At 41.4% G+C, this 18,859-nt stretch overlaps 1 protein-coding gene across 11 annotated transcripts in view; it reads right to left on the reverse strand.

Moving 5' to 3' along the window:
• The window catches only part of NFIA (nuclear factor I A), a gene marked incomplete at its 3' end in the record, with an annotated part of 247,376 nt that overhangs the window by 34,193 nt on the left and 194,324 nt on the right, over positions 1-18,859 (reverse strand). For 7 of the 11 annotated variants that reach the window (XM_079313985.1, XM_079313986.1, XM_079313983.1 and 4 more), the window contains 3 exons: positions 18,094-18,222; positions 6,361-6,539; positions 3,076-3,241 (listed from right to left, as the gene is read on the reverse strand). In XM_079313985.1, the coding sequence (XP_079170111.1) occupies positions 3,076-3,241; positions 6,361-6,539; positions 18,094-18,222 (474 nt within the window). The remainder of the gene's footprint in view (positions 1-3,075; positions 3,242-6,360; positions 6,540-18,093; positions 18,223-18,859) is intronic. The other 4 variants (XM_079313989.1, XM_079313981.1, XM_079313982.1 and 1 more) reach the window with 2 other exon arrangements.

Genomic DNA, 18,859 nt, shown 5'->3' on the forward strand with positions numbered 1-18,859 from the left:
TTGGGCAGTGAGATATTAAACCCCAAAACTGCCAAGTTCAAGAAAATATTGTGCTGTGTTTGTAATGGGTTATCAACCAAAGAAAATCAAGAAAAGATCTGAGATAAGATAATGTTGGGTCTGCTTCAGATATCAAAGATATATTCTATTGAAAAAGGTTCTTTGGAGGAAAAATGAACCTCCCAAACCTCATGAATCCCATCTCCACTGTGCCATCTGACTGAGGAAAATGCTGGCTTTCCAAAGGGATGGGATTTGCAGCTGAAATTATCAGCTCCCAGAGCATGCCTGGCCACCCAGTAGCAGCAAATCCCCCGTGTGCATCTCCAGGGGCTCTTCCTTCCTTGGACAGCACTAATGTTCATGTTTTGGTTAATGTCACAGCTGGAGAGTTTCACTATTGCTCTGAGAATCATTAACCACCTTGTTGTGATTTTTAGCTCTCTCTCCCAGGAGGCCATGCTGTATTGAACAGCTGCTCCTGGCTCCTGCACCCCTCAGGAGGGCCATATTCCAATTTTTGGTTGGGCCGTGACTGCATTTTGTTTCTGCTGAGGGCTTTCTGCTAGACCAAAAAAGGGAAGGAGAATGGAGCAAAATCAAACCCCTTTCACTCCATTTCCTTGGGAGGAGGGGGGTTCATTCTCTTCCACACGGCTAAGGAGAGAGTCTGGCCAAAATTTAACATCCCTCCTGCCTTTGTTGCAGAAGTGACTTTCCAATATCCCCAAGCCCTGGGGGCAGCCAGCCATAACCCTGTGACACCCCCAAAGCTGCTCCAGCAGCTCGTAACCATGGAAAGCACCTTTGTGTGAGGCTTTCATGGAACTCTGGTGAATCTGCACTGCCTGTTTGAAGGCTAATATTTAGTTAAGGAAAAAATAAACACGGAGGGAAATGGAGGGCTGGACCTGATTGACACACTGAATGGAGCCCAGTGGGTCCTGCTGGCAAACCCTGCCTGCGACGCCTCAAACTTCAGTTTGCTTTCCTCTTTATGTGGCCAATGCTTCCACTGGCTTTGGCTTATATCTCATGGTTTTTCTTAGAAAATATTTCCTATAATCTACTTTTCTGTAAAATTTGTCCCTAAATTAAATTATATGCTTCTTTACAACTTAAGTCACTGTTACTCAAACCCCTCACCAAAAGGAAGATGCGTGCCTGAATATGTACAGAGCTATATGTTTAGACATCAGCGTGGCTAATTAACAAACAGTAATTATTTTCCTAATCTTTTGTTTAAATACCATTAACTGGCTGCTCTTGAGAAAACCTCCATTCCCAATTAACGTGGCAGCTGTCTGCTGAACACAGAGCCCAGTGACCAGCCCCAAGCTGACACCAATGGGTGTCCTGCTCCCTTCAGAGGAGAAATGCCCATTTTTCTACCAGCTGAGAATCTGGCCAGACACGCTATGAGCTTATTTACACAATCACAGTCAAATAAAAAATTAAGATGAGTGCTAAAATATTGTTGGGAATCTTTTCTTTTTGACACCAGACACTGCCAGGAAACTGAGTCACAACCATAATGACAAGTACACACTGACCTAGTTTTGTTTTTCCCGGTTCTGAAGGCAAGGAGATAGCAAGGCATTGCTGACTGTGTTCAGTGATAACTATGACTAAACATTAACCTTTTAGATCCCACCGCTGAATCTTATTGATAGGACTCAAAAATCCCCTCGGAAAGTGTCAAAACTTCCTGATAGCACCAGTGCTGGTCTAAGGTCAGAAAGAGGAGCGGAGGGGAGGGAATGAATCAACTTCTTCACTCAACAAAAATCTGCTGATCAATTCGAGAAGTCCTGATTCTACAAGATTGTGTTCACAATCTTACCAGACTGTCTCATACTAAAACCCATTTCAATTTCCAAGCGAGCCAGAGCATCTTGCTGAGTTTGCAGTTGATGCACTATCGTGTAGCAGAAGGCAATGAAAACCTCTGAGGAACTACCAGATTTTAAAAATGCCCCCTGGAACCTCTGCAAGTCTCCTGAACAGTATATAAAGCTTTAGAAACATAGGCTTCACTTGGTCTGAAGAGTGAGTACCTCTTTGCACATCAAGCAGAGGTTGCATATAGCATTTAAATAATAAGCTTGAAAAGCACACAAAGGGATTTGCTCTTTCGATTAGATTGATTTTTGTTTGTGGATGTTATTTGGACTCCCTTCACTGTGGAACAAGTCCCCTACAGTTGCCATTAAAGCACTGAAAGCTTCCCTTTTGTTTTTAAATGTCAGTTTGAGCATAGCTTCATTAAATCATTTCACAATTAACTCCCTGAACATCCAGACTTTTTTTAAAGCATCAGACACAGCTGAATTGCATTTGTTTCCCAGAAGAGTGACTCCAAAGTGGTATCCCCAAGTGTGTATCCAGGAATTCGTAAATTTGACTTGTGGCTCCACAAAATGCATATGGGAGCCTTGTGGGTGGTGGGAGAGGATTAGAGCTTTCTCCCTAGCACTGAGACATAACAAAACTTCTTGCCTAAAATGCATGGTGTAAGGGAAAGATGTCTGGCTTAATTTAGGAAGATTTACTCCCAAAAGAACGACAATTGAAGCAAACTGGAGAGGGTTGTTAGTTTAGCCCAGTGTGTATAAGCAGGGATGAAATTGTCTGGCTTCCATGTGGGGTCTGTCCTCTAAAACCTGACTTGAGATTTCAACTCATCACAGAACCATGGAAAGGTCTGGGTTGGAAGGGACCTCAAAGATCACCCAAGTTCCAACCCCTCTGCCACAGCTCCCAGTAGACCAGGCTGCTCAGGAGCCCATCCAGCCTGGCCTCCAGCACCTCCAGGGATGGGATATCAACATGAATCCTCATGGCAGCAAACAAGATCCCAAAGATCCGAGCTCTGCTCCACCTCCCTCACACGTGGTGGTGTGAAATGCCAACCCAGGCAAAAATAAGACTGCAACCTGGAGCTAAGGCTTTCCCTGCTGACACAGAACAACTCAGGGTTTTGTGCCTGGTGGAGAGCAGAGAGCTCCCCAGCTGTGTGCAGTCCTGATCCCTGCACAGCCGAGCGCCCTTGGGTCCCGCTGTGTCTGTACTTACTTGGAGAAGTGGGAGAGGTGGCCCCTCCTTCTGTTGATGTGGTTGGAGGTTTTGTGTCTGGCACTGGCAGAGGCACAGGCCTAGCCATTGGTGGCGGAGGTGGTGGTGGCAACATTGGGGTAGGAAGGAATGGATTGTGCACCTTGCCTTGGCTGCTACCATTGGGCTGCCGGAAAACAAGCAAACAGACAAAAAAAAAAAAAAATTATACTAAAAATCAGCTTCTAGGAACCTCCAGTAAAAACAATCTAGTTAAAAACTATGTGCAATACATTTACAGTTATTTGAAATGTGGCAAAAGAAAGTGCTGGCTCAAATTCTCCATGGACTTCAAGGAACTTTGTGTCAAACTCTGTGAACCTTGGGAAACTATGGAAAATCTGGCTTTTAAACACTTGTCCTATTAGCAGCTTGTCTGAATTAAGATTAAGCTGTCCTGGAATAAATTCTACTCCTCTTTGTATTTCCTGGAGCACTAACCCATGCTCAGAGAGAGGTGAAGCAGTATTTTTGACCCCTAAAATCCCCCAGTTTCTTGCCTCAGTTATACCCTCAGGATATCAGTGTCTAGGACTTGAGTGTAAATTTCTTAAAGATACTGCTCATTAAGAGAAAAAACAAGCCTTTTTGGTGGTCTTAAAAATCATGCTGATATCTCATTACAGGAAAATGAATGAGTGTATATTAAAATAACTGCTCTCCCACATCCCTTTTGAGTTAGCAATAGTGTAGCTCTTGGTTTAGCTGCCATCAGGATCATATGGAGAAATCACTGAACTTAGAACAGCTTCATTTTACACACTGGGAGAAAAAAACCACCCTCCCTTCAGTCTGGGATGTGGTCAGTCACAGGCTGAAGGGGAACAGCTATATGAGTGTGGTCTTTCAATTAATCACAGAAAAATGTGTCCATAAGTAAAAGTGTTTTCAAGTATCACAAAAACAGGAACCAGGCTTAGAAAAACATGCCAACCCTCCCCCCAGCTTATTAAGTTTACATTTTAAATGTAACCCAGCCTGGACACTTGAAAACCATACAGAGAGATGCCAAATACCATTATAAAGAGAAAGTAGGACAGGCTGTGAATCAGGTGTTCCATTTTAGTGACAAAAATGATGAGATCATTTTCGACAGCACTCTACAAATTGATCTCACTGCAGCTCTTCTGGCACTGAACATTGGCTTTTCCATTGATGATAAAAGCTCAGCTTTAAGCACAGATCCATATTCTAAGTACTGCTAAAGAAAATAATATTTTAATTCCTGTTAGGGTTTCCATTAGCCTGAATTGCTGGGGACAAAACACTCATCCTGGCAAAACACTTGGGACTTTATTTTCATTTCACCTGCTTTGGCACTGACAAAAGGCCTTAAAGTCGTGGAGGTGCAAATCACACTTGTGCTGGAGCAAAAATGGTTCAGGGGATAAATAAGACTCAAGTTCATCTGCATTTAACTCATCAGCACTCCCACAGACTTCAAAGACTGCAGTTCCTAGAGTTTGCAGCAAGAAGCAATCCTTCAGGGATATTTATTTTTCCAACATCCAGCACCTTTAATAAACTAATATATTAGTGACATCTCTCAAACACTATCTTGTCTCCCAATTAGGTCCCTTTCCTGCCAAGAAGACCCCTGCTGCCTGTTCATTGTGAGTGAGCTAACAGTTCATAATGCTGAATGGTTTGGGATAAATTAAGCAAATGAATACTCAAGGAAAAAGAAAAGCACTGTATTGATTTGTTGTCTAGACATAAATGTATCTGCTAACATATTGCAGACATTATTCAAAGCCAGGACTGGCTGGAATGAGTAGAGTCAGTTTTTCTGCTGGGGAAAGGAAAACACTGAGAACAATACAGCTTATTAAATAAGTGTAATAAATTAGATGCTAATAATTAAACTAATTCTCATTAACACTTTCAGTATGTCAGGAGAGAAGCAGTAATTTTGCCAGTTATTACTTCGTTGGCTGGAAAAAGTTACATGCATTACATTTCATGAAATATTCAGAGCATTATTTTAGATTTGATTTACATAAAATTTATAAATTCTGCATTCGTCCAGAATGCTATTTCAATAATATCAAGATGATTCACTTTATTTGATTAAAAAAAAAAAAAAAAAAAGAAAATGGTTATTTGAAGCTTTGGAACTCTGCTTAATTTTTCATAGAGATAAGGGGAAAAGATAACTGCTTACAGAAATAACAAACCATAATAAACTGTACTTTTAACATCTTGAGTTCAAGTACTGGTCAACTTGATCTAAAGTGCTATAAGGCAGTATTTTTTTTTTTTAATGAACTTAGCTGATCTGAAACATCTGTTTCTCACCCTCCCTTTTCCTGCTCTTTCCCCCCCACTCTCCCCTGAACTTCAAAAATAATTAATAAAAATTATTCTGCCTTCATATTTTGTTAACCCTGGTTCCACAAGGGTTACAACACATGCAGCAGAGTCGTTTGTGGGGGGACCCAGCAGGTCACTGCAGCACCAGCTTCTCTGACACTTTAAGCTACTTCCACCACAATGTGGTTTTTTGGGGAGGTCTCTTGTTGTTTTTTAAAATACTTTTGCAGCACAGCATTCTTATTCTTATTCTTATTCTTATTCTTATTCTTATTCTTATTCTTATTCTTATTCTTATTCTTATATTCTTATTCTTATTTTTATTCTTATATTCTTATATTCTTATCCTTATATTCTTATTCTTATATTCTTATTCTTATTCTCTTATTCTTATGTTCTTATTCTTATATTCTTATTCTTATTCTCTTATTCTTAGGTTCTTATTCTTATATTCTTATTCTTTTTCTTATTCTCTTATTCTTGTTCTTATTCTTATGTTCTTATTCCTATTCCTATTCTTATTTGTTCTTATATTCTTATTCTTATATTCTTATTCTTATTCTTATATTCTTACTCTTATTCTTGTATTGTTATTCTTATTCTTTTTCTTATATTTTTATCCTTATATTCATATCCTTATATTCTTATTCTCTTATTCTCTTATTCTCTTATTCTCTTATTCTCTTATTCTTATTCTTATATTCTCATTCTTATTCTTATTCTTCTTATTCTTTTTCTTATATTCTTATCCTTATATTCTTATTCTCTTATCCTTATTCTTATGCTTTTTCTTATTTTTGTTGTCCCTTCCACCAGCTATTCCAGACGCGCTCCCGCAGGCGACATGCTGTTAAAACAACCCCATCAAGAACCCCGTGGTTAATTTTTACAAAGGACAAAACACTTCTGAAGAAAGAAAAACGGCTTCCTTACATTTAGGAACCCCACCTGTCCAGCCTGCTGACCAGCGTCGGGGCAGACAAGTTGGACAAACTCTTTCAGAGTCTCCTGAGGATGATAGCGGATTGCTGGGTGTGAGAAGTATGGCCCAGGCTGTTGGATAATGGGTGATGTTGGAAAATGAAGAGTCGATGGTGTTGCATGTGGACTTGCTATAGGAAAGAAAACAAAGACGTTATATAGAGTTGTGCCTCTGGAAAAATAAAACAGTTTAAATCTGTTGTTGTTTTAAGTATCTTTTTTGTTGTTGTTGTTGTTGTTGGTTTTTAAATGTACAGTATTGTTTATACATCAATTAATAGATTAGAGCACATTGTGTCCTACCCTCACTTCATCTGGATCCTGGAAGCAAATGGAGCCAGACATTGTGAAGGATTTTCTGTGTTTTTAGTGGGCAGGTAGAAAGGACTCAGCAATCCTTTGTGAGAGTGAAAACTATTCATCACCTTAAGAGCAGCCCTCATCAATCAGGCAATAAAAAATGTATTTGGGAGATTAGGGTTGATTTAGTTGACATTTCATGTATCTTGGATTTGCGCATATGAATCTATTTCACATTGTAGTATAAATGGTTGATAATTTTAAAATGGTCTAACGCTTCTTGTTGTTGGGGTTGGTTTTTTTTTCCATCTCACTTCAGGAACATTTATTTTAAGTAACGTGTTTTCGTTTAATGAACATGCACAAAGTGGTGAGATAGTTTGGAAAATTTACATTTACATTTCTCCTGAATAACACCAGGCTCAAATCTTCAGCAAGCCCCCAGCTCACTCTCAGGGATGAAGTTTAATTTGGTGAATTTATGGGCCAACAAGCCAGCTGGAAAATGTGCTCCAGAGAAGGTGCAGAGGTGTGATGTACACGAGCCCATTGGCAATGACCGATTTTACCCTCAGCTGATTTCAGAACTACAAGTGCAGCTCCAGAGCCTTTTGCTCTCCTACATCATCTGACACCTCTGCCCAGTTCCTTGGCCTCCAAAATATATTGGGTTGGACCCCTGATACCCAACAGTGCTTTCCATTGTTAGTTGTCACCACGAGGTAGCTGCTGCTGCCACTTTCAGAGTCATGAATTCTCCCTTGAAAATTGAGGATTCACTCTTCCTTCAGAATGACCAATTAATCTGGTTGCACACAAGCTCATCTGTAAATCATTGTTTATTTCTCACCAAACACTCATTGATGCTCCCTTGGCCTGTTACCCTTTCAGGGGTGTCCATGTGCAGAGATTGTGCTGGTACACTGCATATGAGATAAAGGCAAAGCAAGGGAGTGAAAAATCCTACAGAAACTCAGGTGTTGGCTTGGAAGTAATTTAAATATACAAGAGGAGGGAAAAAAAAAAGCCTTTGGCACTTTTGGAAAAATTGGAGAGATGCAGGAAAGTTAACTAAAATCAAACACAAATGAGCAAACATTCATTTCATGATGAATGTTATGAAAAACCTTCAGTTAAATGAAAGCTAAAATCAGCTTCTTACTCTTGTTCATTGCCAGTTTAATAATATGACACTTTATTAATAACTTTTTTCCTTAAGCATTATTAAACCATTAGCAAACTCAAGAGCCTGAAGATATGGATAAAATGTGAACTAAGAAACAGAGCAAGGAAACTCCTGCATTTTCCTGTAAACATTCATTAAGGGTTGGCTGGGCAGCCCTTCTGTACATGTCCTTTTCCACCACAGGACAGGAATTATTGCTCTGACAACACCACCAAAAGAGCTGCACTCATGCCAGGGGTGCTGGTATGGGATGGATGTGAAACCCTTGTCCTTGCCATGAAAACCTCCCCTGTATCCACATTAACCCCTCAATTCTGCTCCCCTTAATTCTGGTGAAAATATTCCCAATAGAAAGAGAAACATCCCAGCCTTTGGGCTCTGAGCCCAACACCTCCATTCTACACACACACACCTTCAGTCAGGTACATCCCAGCCAGCATTTTGTTCACTACAATATTTGTATTAGCCTACAGTATTTTCTGACTTCCTTCCTGTCTTTGCATCTGCTTTTGTATTTCCCCCTTTCCTTGTGTGCCAGATGGAATATGAAGGATGAAGATAAAAGTGAGAAATGGATATTTATGTGACAAACATCTAATTAAGCAAGAAATAAATTGGAATTTCTGAAATATAAAAAGATAATTTCCTTTTAGCATCAGCTCTTTTAACACTATTTGAAATTGTTATGCAATTGCCCTGTCCTTTATACACATCTGGGAGCAAACTCATTTCTGTTCTTCTGCTGGGTGAAAAGGAGATTGAAATGCATCTCAAACACGAAGGAATAAAGAATTGTATCCAAGGAACATGTGGGAATTCAAAGCTAGGCCTCAGACAACACTGTATTTAGCTTTTCCAAAGCGTGGCTCTTCATTTAATAATTTGATTTGCTCTAAGGAAGATGAAAGAAATGCTCAGTGGCATGTCAGGAGCAAGCCTTTCTCTGCTGTCTTGACCTCCTCAGCATGTCAGGGTGGAAAACAAAGTGGAAATTGTGTGTCAGGGACCTGCCCAAAGAGAGAGAAAGAAGGAAAGCAAATGCAGAAACGCTTGACAATAATTCAGCAAGGCAAAGTGCTGCAAGGAGAAAGTGGATCCTCTTTGGAGCCTTGGCCAACTCCTCAGCCCATCTCCAAGGGCTTCCTGCTGGATCAGAAGGAATGGGGGAGGGAAACAAGAAAATTGGCATCATTCCCCAGCCTGTGACGTGGAGGGGTCGTTTTCTTCTTAGCAAAAGAAGCAATGAGTGCAGTAAGGATCTCCAAAGGTTTGTTTTTGCAGACTCTGACTAGGAAATAGCAAATTTCTCAAGTGCCAAAAGAAAGGGCTCTTTGATAAGAGGAGAAAAACCACTACTATTAAACTGATCAACATTACAAATGTGCCTGCCTGATACTAGAGAGAGGGAATTAAATGTTAAAGTCTAAAATCTGCTGGCCCAGACACAGACCATTACTCTGATAGCTGTGTTGTGGTCAGCAACTCTGGAGAGTGCAAAACTGGCCACTCCAACAAGTTCTGAGTGCAGAACACAACTGTGTTTCCAAATATAGGGGCCCTCACAAGTCTTTTTAATCAGTTAAAGCACAAGGGGTAATGAAGCAGGTCATTATTTTCCCTGTTTGCCTCTAAAAAGGCCAAGGGGCCTTTCAGTCATGATTTTCAGACTTAATAAAAATGATAAAGTCTTTAATTCCTAAATCCACACCTACAGTGATGGAAATTACCCTGTGTAAGAGAAGAGGCTCTTATTACTTCTGATGGGATATTACAAGTCTCAATCAGAGATTGTAAATTCTTTGAGATCTTCAAATGGAAGATAAAATAGGTCTTTGTCTATTATTTATTTACTTATTGACTTATTATTTATGTATCCCTAAGCAGCTCCATCCTGCCAAACCATATTTCTCCTGGCGTCTTTCAGCCCCTGACATTTATATTTTATTATTGACCTCAGTAAATGACATAAAATATGACTTCTACAATCTACGTGCTCTCAAGATCAGAACTTCACTTCTACCTGCTGTAGGTATGGAGGAGCTGGACTCTCTGGAGTTATGAAATCTGTTATTTTTTGTGGGGGATGGAGGCAGGAGTTATCCCTCCATCTCAAGGCAAGCATAAATATTTCAAAGCACACATGATTCTAATTCCATTGAAGCTCGTCTGAAACATCCCAGACTTTTTATTGAAAATGAGATGATAATGTATGGTGGCCTGCAACAGATATACCAGTATTTTAAAACTGCTGCTATTGGGCCAAGTAATTATGCAGTACAGCTGTTGTGTGCTGCACTGGATTCCTCAGTGTTTTATGAGCTCGTGGTGCTGTGCAGCCCAGAAGTCACAGGGTTTTTCAGAACACTGAATTCAAACCTCTGATTATGCAGGTCTGTCGTGCCTTTCCCCCTCTTGATTTGTAGTAGCCAATACTAAAGTAAGTAACCAATAAAATAAGCTGCAGCCATTGATTAGGTGAGCCCTGCACGTGGCCTGAAGAAGAGCCAAAATTGGGAATTCTGTCTGAGGGAGTGATGAGACAATAAAGGATCAGTTAATTTGAAACAGGTTACAGTTTTCTTCAGATATTTAGGATCCTGGAACAAAGGAGCAGCTCCTAATAAAGAGCCCTGGGATCCTTGCTCCTGGGGAGTGCTTGCTGACATGGGGAAGGGACACCTACAGTGCTCAGACAGGTTTTCCACCAGCACAGCCCAACATATGGGGGCTCATATTGATCCATCCACCTCCCATCTCCTCCTCCAAAAACAGCCCTGCCAGACCCTTCAAGTCCACAGGGCTGGATGGAATTTCTTTCTTCCTGAAGTCGTTTGAAGTCTTTGAAAGGGTTATTTGGTGTTGCTCAGGGAAAGGTGTTTTCACCCTGGGCTGCTCCAGGGAGAAGTGCTGGGAATCACAACCACTGCCCCTTCACAGGCAGCTGGATCAGGGCACAGGGCTCAGATACCTCCTCTGAAAAGTGATAATTAAGTTTACTAATACTTCATTAAACATTGATCAGCCTTCCTAGAAATAGTAACATTAGAACCATAATGAAACGGGATCGTTTTTCATCCGCTTGTTTTTCAGGCCATTATAATTGGCTTCATTACAATTAAGAAAGTATTTTCTGAAAAGTCATTTCCCTGGAAATGTTAGAGAACAGTTTGTTCTGCTAGCAACTTCCACGTCAGGCTTCTAAGTTGCTTTAACTCCCTGTGTGCTGCAAACTTTCTCCTGCCATTCCAGTGATGCCAGTTCAAATTATGCGAGATGGATCCCACCCTTTGTACCCCAAAGGTACTTATTCTCAAAATTGACCATATTAGAGGACTAATTGGCTAAGCCACCATGCTGGCTGATGTGAAATGCTTTCAAACACCATGAAACAGCTGTGTTTATCGGAAATATGAAGAGTGACTTTTTAATAAGGAGATCTGGCAATAATCCAAATTTGTTGAAAGGAACTTACACTTCTGTGTATAATACAATACAAGAGGTAAAGAATGGAAGCCTAAAACAATAGCTTTAAGCCCACAGATTTTGGTGATGAAAGCAGTTACCCAAACAAGAAGGAAAAAAAAAATAATTAAGAAACTTGGGCTGGGATTTGCAGAGGTCCTGAGAGAATTCATTAACTGCTTTTGAATTTCAATGGGAGCTGCTTCCCTGTAACACTTTCAAAGGTTTCTGAAAGTCCCTGTTTTCTTACTGCCCATTAGGAACAGACTTTAGGGTGATAAAAACAGAGGAATTTCTTAGTGAGGTTGGCAAAACCTGCTTCTACCTAAGCACTGAGCTGCTGAGGGTAGGACTGACCAGTGCTAGGATGAGCCCTTGGAAGGGAATTCATCCCTGGAAAACTTAGATATTTGTTAAGTCCCATAATGGTGCAAAGGGGCTGTTCAGTGACACGTTTGTCAGGTCCAAGGATGAGCTAAATGCAAACTGATCCCATCTCACATTCCCATTTGCAGTGTCAAGGCTGGGAAATCATGGAGCTGGAGAACAAAAACAAGCTTTACCCTCTGAGCATTGGTAAAATTTAGGTATCACTCGCTCCCACATTCTGCAGACAAACACAGATGAGAAATTTAAAATGGAACAGAAACAGCTGACCAATGCAAGAGGTAGTGAAACACAGGGCTGGCTCTCAGCCCTTCTCTGCTGCTCTGAGTGGTGCAAGGCACCTGGACCCTTTGTTCAGAAACATCTTGCTGTAAGAAATTTTGCAGTAGCAAGAGGGAGGCAGGAGGACATTTTGCCAAGGCCCAGGGAGCTCCTAGCAAAAGGCAAATATGCTCAGGGCTGTGTTTGAGCTCGGGGTTTATTGGTGTACTCTGGGCTGCTGAGTATTACAGGCTGCTTTTGAAAACCTGTAGAGCTGAACTGAGCACTGGTTCCAGATTCTGGCACGGGCAGGGGGCCAGTTAAGTTAGCTATTTCAGAATGTTTTAAAGCATGTCAGAATTCTGCTGCCTTTGGGGGATCAGGATACTATAGAATTGATTACATTGGGACAGAAATGAAAATCAGACCTATAAGAAAGCACTCCTTCCTTCCAAGACTACAGCTAGAGGTCAAAGAGACTTTAATTCAACATATTTGTAGAATTCCTGCCTCGCATCAAATGCTGTCAACTTCTGCATATTGTTATTACTTTTAATACACATGATGCATTCTCATATATTCTCATCATAAGATAAAAACTACTGCTAGGAGAATATATCATGTCTTTCTTGTAATGAAATGCAGTTGATAAGTTTACAATAGAAATGTAAATTCTCTTAAAAACTACAACCTTTATGTGTGTGATGATATAATTCTGCTTTGATACTAAAAAGGGCATGGTAATGGAATCTGTGACTTTGGAGTGATATATTGCTGTTAAGTTAATAGGACTCCACATTCCCATTTCTAATATCAGTGTTTTTCCTCCCTTTCATTCTGTAGATGGTAAGCTGATACTACATAAACATTGTTAAAGCTATAGTTCCACGCTACAGTAATTCACTTAACTTTAACATGATTTATGGTTCTGTCAATAGAGGAGGTTGAAAATCCAGAGCTCTGATGCTTAAACATGGGTTCCATATTTAAAGTAATAATGTGCTTTTTGTGTGTGTCTGGAGCTAGAAGAATTTAGCATAAAGCAGAGATAAAAATATTATAGTTCACTGCACTGTTTAAAGCATATAGTTTAACTCCACTTATACATCAAAGAGAGCAGAGGAACCAAACACAGCATCAGGAAAAGCATGGGCAAAATACTTTGTTCCTGCAGCACTTTATTTTTATATTATTTTTTAGGGATGCATGAAATCCTATTAGTATTTTTAATACTTCCCCCCCCCCCCCTTTTTTTTTAATTCATTCTTTTGCTCAGTTAGATCAGCTCCTTTTGTCAGGATGAGTTTAAATCTGGGTCCACCGTGTTAATCACCCCCCTTTCTTCTTCCTGGCACTTCCCCTCCAGGCATTTTGCCTCTTTAGGAGATTAAGAGACCAAGTCATCTTGTTGCTCTAACATGTCCTCGCTGGAGCAACATATTAACACAACTCCTCTGCAAAAGAGCCCTCTTTAGAAGTTTGCTGCAGGGATGACAAATTAACCCAGCATGGTGTCCCACACATCTATCTCAGTACAAATTATTAGTGTAATAGAGGTTTTAGTTATGCATTTATCTAGTAATTATTGAACGAAGCTGAGCAATCGTGGCCCTTTATGAGGCCAGCACGGTGGGTGGTCTTACAGTTAATTTAGGGTAGGACTGTCTAAGCAGCTCACTCACACACAAATTAGCTGAACAGCCTGCTCCTTTAAATATTTCCTATGTCACAGGCTAACTCTTGACAATACAACAAAGGTAGAGTTTTAATTACACGGTCGCTGACTTTTGTTTAGCTGGAGATTTAACCCTTTGCAGGCTCCCTCCCTGCCCAGGCTGAGGCAGTTTGGGGTTTGTGTCATGGCTAAAGCCTGACCTTGAGGCCATCTGTTGGGAAACTGCTTTTCCTTCAGCACCAGGTTACTCCAAAGTGAGTGCAGAAAATCAAAACCTTCCCCTGCTCAGCCAGCTGCCCTGACATTGCAAACTGGATCTTGCAAACTGGTCTGGTGGGCAGTGCTGTGCTGTTTATGGCCTCACCTCCTCTTCCTCACCCTTTGGTGTGGCTCTCTTGGCTCCCTGACATCACCACCCTTGCTCTGAGGAGTCTGTGTCAAGCTGCACTGGGTTGTTTTTGTCAAAATTCAGAGGGAAGTGGAAGGTTACACCACGGTGTGCCAGCTGACAGCATCAAGAGGCAGCCACAGACTCGTACAGAACAGGACATTACAAAATGTCTTTTTGCAATGTACACCAGGAACCATCACTTTGATTCCCTTGGAGCTGGCTGACAGGACAGACACCAGGACTCTGGTGACCCAGTGGAGGATTTTGATGGAGAAGGACACAGTATCTTTCCAGATATGTGACATAAAGGTTTTGCCACTTTGGCATGAACAGAGAGTACTGTGCTGCAGCTTTTCCCTGGCAGGCCTTGTCCTGATAAAAGTCTAAGTGGCAATGGTAATTATGGAGGAAATTAATATAATGGAAACCAGTCCACTAGTTGACTTTCACCCCTTCTTCTCACACACCCCCTTCCTTGGGTTCTTGCCTTGGTGCTCTGTTTCTTGCTTCTTGTAATTGTATTTCTCCTTCATTTATCTTCCTAACACACTATCTCATTGTTTGGTTTTTTTTTTTTCCTTCTTTCTTTGCCTTTTCTTCCTTGCATTTTTGGCTTGCAGGACCCACACTGTCATATTCTGTGGGAATGCTTGAATGCTCTGCAGCACAGGCTGCTGTGCATCCTGGCTTTACAAGATCGTGGTCAATTTAATGTTTCAGCCAGCTCCAAAGTCACCAGAGTGTAAGTAGCAATACATGGAAGCCTAAAACCACTTATGTAAATACTGCTGTCACCCACAGTATTTAAATCCTTCACTGTCTGGTGAGGAGTTCAAGTGGTCTGGGAAGCTTTGTGAGATGCCAGCAGCCCACAATGGCTTTGCAGTGCTGGAGTGCTGTGGTGAGCTGTGCTGACCACCAAATAATCTCATCTGCAGGTAACAAAAGTATGCCTGAGTAGGAGAGAGATTTGGCTGCTCGAATTTTCAAGGCTTTGAAATAAATTCTAAAACTGATAGTGATGCTAAAGCCACCCTATAGGTGATCAATTTACCATCTGCCAGACACTGAATCCTAACCACGCTGGTCCAGAGAAGACATATGGTGCATTCATAGAGTCATGCCCAAAAAACTGCCATCATCAAGCAAGGCTCCATGAATCACTTTGCTAGCTTATCACCAAAGAAACTTGGATCTTGCCACCATCTGTTGGAAGCACTGAGGAGTCACTGAAGCATTGGCATCCCTGTGCCAGCACTCGCTGCACATCTGGTCTGCTGGTCAGCCAGCTCGATCCTCTCTGCTGGCCACTGCCCAGCTGGGCCAGTGCACACAGCCTTCCACAGCACAGCACATCCAGGCAATTCCATGGCAGAAGAGGTTTTCCAACTGGTTCACTGGGTGGAGCACCTTACAGCTCAGAAATCCTCTGGAGGATCCTACTCCTCCTCCAAGGAAGTTTTGCTTCCAGAATGATTCATTGTGGGGATTGCAGGGAAGGGCACTCGGCACCCTGGGACACCCCAGACGTGCAGTGTCTTCCAAGGGATGTTTGGAAGTGTGTGAAAGATTGGGGAATATTCCCAAGAAGCTATAGATCCCTGGTTGTCAATGACAACACCTGCCACCAAGAGTCTACAGCTTCTTCTCTGCTGTCTATTTTGATCATGCTTTACAAATGCATCTCATACACACATCCAAGTGATAAACTTGCACATACGAACATGAGAAGGAGATGGAACCTCCCTGTGATCGTGGTGTTGGATGAGGAGCTTACTCTGATGGTGACCTACTTACTCACAACTCCCCTTGCTCTGAAATCTCTCTGCAGAATGGAGATTAAACCCTGTCTTTGTTTTCCCAAGACCCCTTGGAATGACCTGCCCCATACCATTTACATAATGCACCTGTGTCCAGAGGGAATTTGGCCTGTGTGTGCTGCACCATCATTTCTGCAGAGGCACAACTCCCAGTAACTACTGGTGGAAGTGAATCTCTCAATTATATCCTCTTATACCACAGCATTATACCCTTTATGTTGCCACTTCTGATACCTGAAAAGCTTCTCTCTTCTGCTTACTGTCCCTAAAGTACGCCAGAGGCGATGGGATAAAGAACAAAGCTGGATTTGCAGAAAATAATCCATCTCAGTATATCTCCCTTTACTAACAGAATGATTGCTGCAGCAGGGAAATAAACACAGCCAGTGTGCTGTGGAAGAAAAATACTGAGGAGGAATGTCCCAAAAGAACAAAGAATGAAGTCTGGGACGAGGTTTTTTCAGGATGATGGCACTTAAAGAAAGCATGGATGGATTCAGAGGGATTTTTTTCCTGAAAGTTAGGGGGACTTTGTGAAGGAGCATAAAATAAAAGATGCTTTTAAATGATGTTTCAGAAGAAGAGTTTTGGTTAACTTGTTAGGAACCACGATGATGAAAAGCTGTGTTGCTTCTTTATGGAGTTAGTAAAGAGCATCTCCTCCCAAACAAACAAAATTCAGGACTGTAATATTTCTATTTGCTTTTCTGGCTCCCATTGAATGTTCTTCTCACGTAGCCAATGGAAATCCCTCAGTGCACAGAAAAAGTCTTGTGAAAACAGACTGTAGATGAGATTTAAACAAGGCCTCACCACTGAGACATTTCCTCTCTCAACCACACAAGAATCCAAAGCACAGAGGGTCTAAACAGGGGCAGACAAAGGCAGTCAATGATCTTAAAAAATTAGTGTGAGGTAAAACACAGCTAAATAAAGAAAGGCCTATTAACTAATCAATCAACAACTGAAATCTAAAAGGCTGGACTTCTAAAAGACAGGAATTGGGAGTCAGCTGATGTGCACTGAATAGAATGTTAATGGAAGCTTCATATTATTCATACTTGTATCACCAATTATCAAGGCTTTTAAAAAGAGGACATATTTGCCAGACAGCTGAGATCCAAATTTCAAGGGAAATCTCTGTAGAGCTTAGATGCCTAAATATCTTCTAAGGATGTAGGTGTATGTCTAAGGGTAGTAAGTAAATTTTAAGGATTAACCACAACAAATCAAACTACAATAAGCAGATTTAACAAAGCACAAAATCTCCTCAAGTGCAAGTCTGACCTTGCTTCAACTTTGTGCAACTCCACCATTTCTCACCACATCACCTGGATGTGCAGACAAAGAGGCTCCTCCAGGTTTATGCTGCCCTCAGTAAAACCACACTGATGCCAAAGAGACACTTCCAAATAATTTCTAGGATGAATTGCTAATATGCCTTATTATGCTTCACCATTCGACCAATTCCTTAATAATCTTCTCTAAATGAGACAAAATTTCATAGCAGAAAGAAACATGTCACAAGCATTCATTCCTATTTTTATATCTTCCAAAGAGGTTTGTAAGAGGATTCATTCATTTGTATCTCTTACTATGCCCAAGTGAGTTCCTTTTCAAACGTGAACTCAACGTTGCATTTAGTTTTCTAGGCTAAATGCAAATGCATCTTTCTAACAAAAATGTATAAACACATCTAGACCCAGAGGACACTTCTTTTACTTGGAAAAGTAAGGCAGAAGAGTACTGGGAAGGAAACCAGCCAAAGTATTGCAGGAACCAACTTCAAAGGAGTCCCCTAGCAAGGCACACTGACACCAGCAGCACAAGAATAAATGACTGGCAGAAGGAAATCCATGGAGCTGGAAGACAGGCGTGGGTCACAAGTGATGGATGGGTCCCTGTCTGGAGCAGTTGGACCCAGTCAACGTGATGGATGGCCACAAGCAGAAGACACCTCCCTGCAACACTCTCTGTCCCTTTCCCCACCCTCTTCCAACAAAACCCCAAGGCCCCAGAAACGTTTCCACCTCGAGTGCTCATCGGGAGCTTTCCCAAAAAGCAGCCCAGCCCTATCAGAACCATCCTCTGGACACCTAGGCCCTGCAGGGTGTGAAGGCTCTGAGCTCAGCCCCTCCTGGGGGCTCTCAGGAGGCCATGGCTTTCCTTGCAGAGCCGTGGATGCTCTCGGGAAGGGCCTCACCTCTGGGTCCTGTAATGACAGGTCGATGGTGCTGTGTGAAAGCCGTTCCAAGGGAGGAGGTCTGCGAAGGCGAGGGACTGCTGAAACCAGACTTCTCTGACTTCTTTAATGTAGTTGGCGATGGCATTCCTGGCAAGAATGATTGATAAGTGCAATTTAATAATGCTAGGTCATGGAACGACAGCCTATGCATTGTGAAAGGGGGTGCAGAAGCAGCTAGACACACTTAAAGGACAAATGAAACGCCAACACAACAGCAAGCTGAAAGCTCACTTTTATTCATAGATTTTTTTTTTGTTTGTTTTTTTGTTTTTCTTCCCAAGGCAGAAGCAGCCATGGTTTGCTTTGAGCCATGAGTACTAAAAGGCAGCCATATTTTTTTTCTTATAAATCTGAAAAATGGGTAAGATGCAGCTTATTATTGCTACTGAAACCTACTCTGCTTTATTTTTAGAAATCTGTAATAGCTGGAGCATTTGGATTTTTACAGTTTTTTTATGAGTTCTGTCTTTCACTCCTTGGTTTAGTAGATTATTGCAAATGGATCTTTCAAATGTGCCGCACGACTCAAGGCACGACTAGAGAATGGAGTTCTCTGAGTTCAAACTCTTCCTCCCCTCACTCTCTTGACTTCAAAGGTATTTGAAAGTTATGTTTTCAAATTTTTTTTTTTAAAGGTGAATGGTATTTATGTCCTGATATTAGAAGCCACACTGGAATTATTTCAGAGTTGTTGTAAATGCCCTTGAACTGCATCAAAGGCTCC

Source organism: Erithacus rubecula, assembly GCF_903797595.1.
Source record: "Erithacus rubecula genome assembly, chromosome: 10".
Taxonomy (NCBI): Eukaryota; Metazoa; Chordata; class Aves; order Passeriformes; family Muscicapidae; genus Erithacus; species Erithacus rubecula.